This window comes from Carettochelys insculpta, chromosome 17 (genome assembly GCF_033958435.1).
Source record: "Carettochelys insculpta isolate YL-2023 chromosome 17, ASM3395843v1, whole genome shotgun sequence".
Lineage (NCBI taxonomy): Eukaryota > Metazoa > Chordata > Testudines > Carettochelyidae > Carettochelys > Carettochelys insculpta.
This window is the reverse complement of record NC_134153.1, coordinates 8,406,362-8,414,430: the sequence shown is the minus strand read 5'-3', so window position 1 is coordinate 8,414,430 and position 8,069 is coordinate 8,406,362. Positions and strand designations below refer to the sequence as shown.

Here is an 8,069-nt window from a genome sequence, read left to right as displayed (position 1 = left end):
ATCAGGGCAGCCACCCCTGGATGCCAGGGTTGAGGAGCAGATGTCAACCTGCACTGCAGGGAGCAGGTGAGCCAGCCGGGGGTACCAAGATGATGGGCAGCTGCTGGGCCCAGACTGCAGGGAGCAGGGGAGCCACCCGGGGGAGCCACAGCTAAGGGGCAGCTGCTGGGCCCAGACTGCAGGGAGCCGGGGAGCCACCGGGGGGCGCCATGGCAGCTGATGAACCCCTGCTGCAGGGCTCGGGGCGCCCGCCAGGGACAGCACAGAGCACGCCCGAGGTCGGGGGCGCCCGCCAGGGGGCGCCGCGGCGCCGCGCAGCCGGGACTTCAGCGCCGCTTCCGGGCCGCGCGGGGTGATGGGCGAGGCGGAGGGCGGCTCGGCCGGCGGCGGCGGCGCGGCGGAGAAGCCCCACGTGCCCGCGGCGGGCGCGGCCCCGGAGCCCGGCGCGCCGGCCGAGGAGGTGGTGGTGTGGAGCCCGGAGGTGGAGGTTTGCCTCTTCCACGCCATGCTGGGCCACAAGCCTGTCGGTGAGCGCAGGCCGCGACCGAGCCCCGGCCTCGAGTAGCGGCGCCTGCCGGGGAGGAGAACCGGGGGCCGGCGGTGGCTTGCGCGGCCCCTAGCGGCCTCCCGCGGGCAGCGCCGGGGGGAGAGAGGCTCTGCTCATCCCTCGCCCCACCCCCGCTTTCCCCACTCGCCCGTCCCGAGGCTCCTGTGCCGCCGACCGTCCGGGAGCTGGGGACCACTGGTGGGTGCTGGTTCCTGGCCTCCTTTCCTTGCCCTGCCTCAGCCCCACATCCCTTCCTGAGACGCTTTCCCGGTGGGGGTGGGAGCGGGAGCCCAAGTGCCACCGAGTCTTTCCATAGGCAGGGCCTGGGGCAGGCCCTGCACCGGGTCGTGATTTTTGCCTGCCACAATAGGGGTAGCGCAGGAATTTTGAATACAGGGAGGACACAGAGGAGGGTGATGTGACGATTATGGGGTGACTGCCAAGGGCCAGACAGGGGACTGCTGCTGGGTTTTTCCTTCCCTCTCCATGGCTAGGAGGGGTAGGGGAAAGGGCATCTGGTGTTCTCCCTTCAGCTGCTTCTCTTCTCTGACCTTAAAGGTCGTGGGGTGTCATCTCTGCAGCCGTGGTGTTTGGTGGTGGCGGGGTTGTTGGGTGCTAGTGAAAAATCCGGGAAAAGTGCCTGTTCACTTTCTCTTGATCAGTCTTCCCTTTCCAAATTAACTTGTTTGCTGAGTGTGCAATTCATTGCTTCTGGCTTAGGTGGGGTTGCCATTTTTGATCTTTCTAAAAAGAGGATACCCCTGAGAGAGTGTATATTGGTATCAGTATCTACCAGCTCACCTTGTATTAGCTGCGTCTACACGTGCACGCTACTTCGAAGTAGCGGCACCAACTTCGACGTTAGGCGGCGAGACGTCGAAGTCGCTAACCTCATGAGGAGATAGGAATAGCGCCCTACTTCGACGTTCAACGTCGAAGTAGGGACCGTGTAGACGATCCGCGTCCCGCAACGTCGAAATTGCTGGGTCCTCCATGGCGGCCATCAGCTGGGGGGTTGAGAGATGCTCTCTCTCCAGCCCCTGCGGGGCTCTATGGTCACCGTGGGCAGCAGCCCTTAGCCCAGGGCTTCTGGCTGCTTCTGCGGCAGCTGGGGATCTATGCTGCAGGCACAGGGTCTGCAACCAGTTGTCAGCTCTGTGTATCTTGTGTTGTTTAGTGCAACTGTGTCTGGGAGGGGCCCTTTAAGGGAGCGGCTGGCTGTTGAGTCCGCCCTGTGACCCTGTCTGCAGCTGTGCCTGGCATCCCTATTTCGATGTGTGCTACTTTGACGTGTAGACGTTCCCTCGCTGCGCCTATTTCGATGTTGGGCTGAGCAACGTCGAAGTTGAACATCGACGTTGCCGGCCCTGGAGGATGTGTAGACGTTATTCATCGAAATAGACTATTTCGATGTTGGCTGCACGTGTAGACGTAGCCATTGTGTTATATATAGCACATTAATACAAGGTGAGTTGGTAGACACAGATACATTCCCTGTCAGGAGTGCTCTTTTTTTTTAATATGGTAACCATGTGCCTGTGCCCTAAGCATGAATCAAGACCATATTGCCACAGCCTGGATTTTCATCATTATGTCTATGCAAAGTCTGTTACCATTACTTTTTCTGTGATGTGATATGCCAGCATGTTAGGAAATGTTGCTGACGGCTCTAACTTTCTTCCTTCCTTCAGGGGTGAATCGCCACTTTCATATGATTTGTATACGAGATAAATTCAGTCAGAATATCGGACGACAGATTTCCTCCCGAGTTATTTGGGACCATTTGAGCACCATGTATGACATGCAAGCACTAGTGAGTATAGAAGATTGGCATTCAGCAATTCTGATTACCGGCAAATTTTAGCAGCTTTGATGTGTCAGACCTGTTGGGCCTGATTCTGACATTGCTGTAAATTAGGTGACTCCTGTGAGGTCAGTGGAGTTTCAGCTGTGCAAAACTATTATAGGAGAGAGGAAGATCAAGCCCATTGTTTTTTCCATCTTATGCTCTTGCTTTGATGTAAAATTTCTCTTTAGGCCCTGATTCAGTAAATATTTAGGCACATATTTAACTTTATACATGCAGATAGTTCTATAGGCACATACAAATGAAAGAATACACAAGTGTTCACAAAATCAGGGCAGAGAAGTGGATTGTCACCCTCAAATCCTGTATCTTGTCCTCTGGTAATCCTTACAGGACTCCTGACATCAGACTCAGATACCCTATTATGAATTATTTGATCTTCTCCTGCATATAAATTTATTCAGGCATTTGTTTAGAGAATCTGAGCTGATGGTTCTAACAAAATTATACTAATGAATTTTTTCTTTTTTTTCTTAAGCATGAATCTGAGATTCTACCCTTCCCTAATTCAGAGAAAAACTTCATCCTGCCTGAGGAAATTATCCAAGAAGTGAAAGAAGGTGAGATCTGATACCAGCATTTAGGTTGGGATGCTCTTATCAAGTTCTATGTGTGATTAGACAACCTGCACTCTGGAAGAAGGGAAAACGTAATGATGTACTAGCCTAATTACCACATCATTGGATTGTGGCAATAATCTGGGTCTTGTGGTAATAATAGAGCAGGGAAAATAGTAAAATGTTTAACATATGTGGGATCTTTGATAAAATTACATATTTACACTGTTTAGGTCCAAATTCTTCCTTTGGGTTGAGTGCACAGGTCTTCCATTACTTTACGGGGACAGCAGCTACGTGCACCAAGGAGGTTAAAATGTGGCCCTTTGGAAGCATATGCAGGTGGTTAAAGGTTTATTCATTGGGCCAGGCCAGATGCACACTTCAGTAAGATTACTCATAAATACTGTGTAGTAAGCATTATGTCTGACTGCATTTGCCAGGATAGATTATTTTGTGTTTAAAATTATGTTTTGTTCTATTTCTAGAAGTAACTGTATTACAATATATAGGGTCCATTTAGCCAACGGAAATTCCAGTTGTGAGTATATGTTAAGATGTAACTGATTAAATTTCATTAGGCAATTGTTACAATAATGCTATTTTATGAAAACAGTTTTACTTCTAGAACTGCAGTCACAGTGGATAGCTGCGGTTTTTTGATTGTGAAAACTAGAGCCCTCCGTGGATACAAAACTGTATCCACAAAAATAAGCCATGAGTATCTACCTCCACGTCTGTGGATATAAAGCGGATATCCACAGATTTTAAGGGCTCTAATGAAATCACTTGCCTTTCGGCAGGGTGCTTCACAAAGCTCCTGGGTCGTGTGGGAATCTTGAATAATCCATTTGATTTAATTTCTTATTTTGTTTGTTCTGTTTCCAAGAGTACTACAGATAAGTCCTTCATGTTTCTGAAGGCATACATTCCTATATACTTCCTGCAGTAGTTGCTGTACAAATCACTTAAAAGCAAACTGAGAATCTTATAGTCTTAAATTAACACATTTATATCTTTTAAAAAATAGTTTTATATACAACTCTGAAATGTGTTAGTTTAATGTTTTTCCATGATTCTTTGCCTAATTTCAAAATTTCTTTATTCTTGGAGCTCTCTTCTCTATCATCTGATCTAGCAGAAGTATCTACTGATGCATAACCTACCAACCAAAACCCCCCCAGAACACTGTTTGTTTAAAAAAAAGGTAAACTTGGAAGATCCAGACTGTCGTCAGATATCCAGGACAGAAACTTGAAAGTTCTGAACTACTGTAAGATGATAGTTCTTAGGAGATTTTAAAGAACCCTGGAATGCCTCTCAACTACTTGCTGCAATAAGTATTCCACTTAATATTTATAAAAGGTATCATCAGTCCAAATTAATGAGACACATTTTGCCCAATTGCCATTATATTTGCTCCTATGAAGAATAAAGTTAATAGAATCCATGTTTTGATGACATCTGCCCTGCTAATTGTTTCCATAACTGTACCTTATATTTGATGTCAACAGCAACTGTGGCTGTTATTCTTTCCATCCATCTGTCTTTTTGGGAGTGAAAACTAGAGCCTTTCTGCTTAACTTGAGTCGGTGTTGATTTGTTACTATGACTAGTTTTGAACACTGCACTTTACAGATGATTTTTGAGGTGCCGAACACAGGAAAAGATAAATTACACTACTATCAATCATCATCTGTTTAATACTTCTTTCTACAGGAAAAGTAATGATTGAGGAAGAGGTAAAAGAAGAAGTAAAGGAAGAGTTGGAACCTCACGGAGGCCCAGAAGAAGGTACACCTGTAATTTTTATACTTCATGGCCACACTTTTCTCTAGTGGGCAAAAATTCTCAATGGATTTCATCAAGTGATATAGGCCCAAAATTTGACATACCTTGAACTTAAAATTGGATGATAAGGTGCGGAATTTTTAAGAAAAAGACATCTGTCCATTGTCCAGAACCAAAATACTTTTAAAAAGGCATCTTCTGGAAATCAACAAATTTGAATTCCCTTTGCTGGCTCTGCAATTAGGGTGAACAATGCTTGTGTCCTCAGGCTATTGATCTGAGCTCAGAGGGGAGAACAATGGGCCATAGCTGACTCCTATTAAAGCCAGAAGTAAAACTCCCATTGTAGTAATTTAGCTACAAGGTGAAAAAAGCTGATCAAACTAGCAAAGTCCACATTCAAAAGAAATGATCACAATCTTCTGGCAAGGTGCATGTGGAAAATATATTCCTTGTGTCTTTCACTATACTATCTTCTAGCAGGAGCTGGGGATAGAACAATACCCTTAGTTTGTGAATCTGAAACAGATGGCAGGCACCACATGGTCAGTGGCAATGCCAAATTAGGTGAACCATCTAATCTGGTATCTTGATTGCAGCACTTGCCAGTATTAGATATTTTAGAGGAATTACTTTTTGCTCCCACTTCAGTTGTGCTATGGTATACAGTGTGTGCTGAAGCTGGGGAGCTTCATTCTCATTTCTGAAGTTGAGCTACATCCTCTCTGAAATAGGTGTGATTTCTCTCATCACTTTGCATTGGACCTTGTAGTACTATAACTAGTGTGGATTTTGCTGTTTGTTTTAATAACAACATGTTCAAACTCAGTAGTAGTGAAAGGATCCAGTTATATCATAAAATACTTGAATTTACTTCAATGGATTGTACATATGAACAAAGTAAGTTCAGCGAATAATGACAAATAACGAACATATAGGATACATTTTAAATAAGTTTTTTCTCTGTAAAATGAAAACGTGTGCATATTTATAAGGATGTAAAGGGCCTTAATCACTTTGAAATTTGCTACATAGTGTAAAAAAATTAGCCTGATTTGGAGTCATTGCTTTGATCCCTTTTCAGTTTATGCGCCTTCAGGAAACTTGGGAAAACCAGCCGAAAAACCAAGCAACAAAGAGAAAGAAAGGAGTTCATCAGAGTCTGGGTCCAAAGAAGGAACTGATAAAAGGAAACGTAACAGAGTCACTGAAAAGGTCTTAAATGCAAACAGCAATCCCTCCAGTCCAAGTGCTGCAAAACGGCGCAGAACTTAGAGAATATGGTGACGGATGGATGCTTTTAATTATAGAGCCAGGGAAGAGAACAATAGAATGAAAGTAAGAGAGAAGGAAGGTTGTTAGAAAGATTTGTTAGGTGCAGAAAAAACTATTTGACTCGTGTCATTGTGTGTGGACATAGGTTTGTTCATCTTCTCTTGTCAGGAGTTGTTTGCTGGTCAGTATCACATAGCTAATCAATGGCTATGTTCTCAGGATACTGAAGGGGAGAGTTGGCAGCTTTACAGGCATGTGTGTACTTAACAAGTTACGTGGTGGCGTTTTAAAATATTAGTAAAGCACACAGGCATACACATACCCTGTGTTAACACAGTTTGTGAACTAAGCTCTTTAATGGAACAAGGAGACTCAGTTCTTGAAAAGCTTAGGTCATTTGTTTAAAGTTTGGATCTCTTTCCTGTCTTGTTTTTATTGCTTTTCTGGGGGACTGTTATGACCCTTTTGTGGCTTACTGTTCTTAAGACACACATTTTACTTACAGCGTAATATTGCAAGAACACTTTTCTATCAGGCGTCTGGCTTTGCTGGTTCAGTAAAACTAGAAGCTATTACATTAAAGATATAAGGTGAAGCATTCTTCATTATTCTTCTTGATTGAGGGAAGGGAAAAGTAAACTTTGGCTCTTGAAAACTTAGCATGGTATAATTTATTTTTCAATTTCTGAGCACGTTATATATAAAGGAAGATGTTAAGTGTTTCTAGATCAAAGTCCTCATAAGTGGCTTAAACTAAAATGTCCATTAATGCTGCAAGGTATGAAAGGGATCCACTGGGCTATGCAAGAACCTGAAAATACTGCCTCATCCAATTGTACTGTAATAATGTATATAACAGTTGTTTTTGTATTTCATTATTTAATTTTTTTTAAAAAACTATTTTTACAAAGAGCTGTTAAATGGAAGTAATATTGTAAAACATTACTCTTGTGCTGTTGTTGTACTTTCCTGGAGTAGTTTTTTGTTCGGAATCTTGCTGATATTTTGAAACTTATTTCAGTCTTATGTGCTAGAGTATTGAGAATTGGTAGTAGTTAATCTTTTTTGAATTTTCAGAAAATTATCAATTCCCATTTTCTCCTTTTCCTCTTCCTGATACGTTGATTTTAAGAAGTGCATGTGTAAAACTGGTGAATAAAGCAGCCTGAACTGCTGCTGCTGTTGGGTTATATCTTCACAGTACTGAATTTACTGTTAAATTTACAAAAAAACAACTTTTTTTGTCATGCACCGTTGTCATCTACTTAGAGTGTGAGTCTAATCGCCTTTGTTCCAAGACGCATACCTAGCCAAATTTTACTTACTAACTCGTTAACTTCATTTTCTTTATACGAGCATAAATTTGGCTCATTGAGTTTTATTAGTTGATCATTGATGAAAACTATCTTAAAAACAGATTTAGGACTATTTGTTAAAAGATACTTAGGCTCATAATTATGCTGATGGGTGACCCAGCAGGACTTTCACATGTGTCTTTATATTGGAAATTGTGGATCCTCCTCCCCTTCTCCAGTTTTAAATAATGGAGAAGTGGATGTGGGGTTTTTTTGGTTAAACAGGGACACCAATAATAGCTGGCAAGTGGTCTATCCAGATGTCTTTGCCTTTGCAATGGGCTTATCCAGGGATCTTAACACTGGTAGTCTCTGTTTATTTGGTTTACTGCTGCTATACTGGCAGCAGACAGCACATCACATGTTTTGGTAACCTCTGCTCATTACTTGTGTGTTAGTAATTACCTCATGTAAAATCCAGAGCACATACCTCATTCATGAGGCTATTCTAACTTCTTAGTTTCTAGGCCTCCACTTCTAAGCATCTGTCCTCGTATGTCAAGATTCCTATGCCCAGGCCACTGGACTGAAAAAAACAAATCCTGGTGTTGTTCTTGCTTTGCTACAGTAGAATTTCCTGCTAGAGGGTTTGCAAGTGGTCACCTGTGCTCTCCTGGCCTTCTCTACTCCCTGTATTGACTTCCATAGACAAGAAGGCAGCCGGAAAAGCCTGAACT

General features: G+C 43.5%; 1 protein-coding gene across 1 annotated transcript; it reads left to right on the top strand.

Annotated features, from left to right (window-relative positions):
* Nucleotides 1-351: 351 nt before the first annotated feature.
* Nucleotides 352-7,212, top strand: MRGBP (MRG domain binding protein). Its single transcript, XM_075011626.1, has 5 exons — nt 352-527; nt 2,239-2,360; nt 2,893-2,974; nt 4,691-4,765; nt 5,847-7,212. Exons 1-5 carry the CDS (start codon nt 356-358, stop codon nt 6,035-6,037), a joined length of 642 nt encoding a protein of 213 aa, XP_074867727.1. The 5' UTR covers nt 352-355; the 3' UTR covers nt 6,038-7,212.
* Nucleotides 7,213-8,069: the final 857 nt, after the last annotated feature.

Excerpts from the sequence above, each read along its gene's own strand:
- MRGBP (XM_075011626.1), top strand. The coding sequence starts at position 356 with ATGGGCGAGGCGGAGGGCGGCTCGGCCGGCGGCGGCGGCGCGGCGGAG. Across the intron at positions 2,975-4,690 it reads TATCCAAGAAGTGAAAGAAG|GAAAAGTAATGATTGAGGAA; the intron begins GTGAGATCTGAT and ends TTCTTTCTACAG. Across the intron at positions 4,766-5,846 it reads TCACGGAGGCCCAGAAGAAG|TTTATGCGCCTTCAGGAAAC; the intron begins GTACACCTGTAA and ends ATCCCTTTTCAG.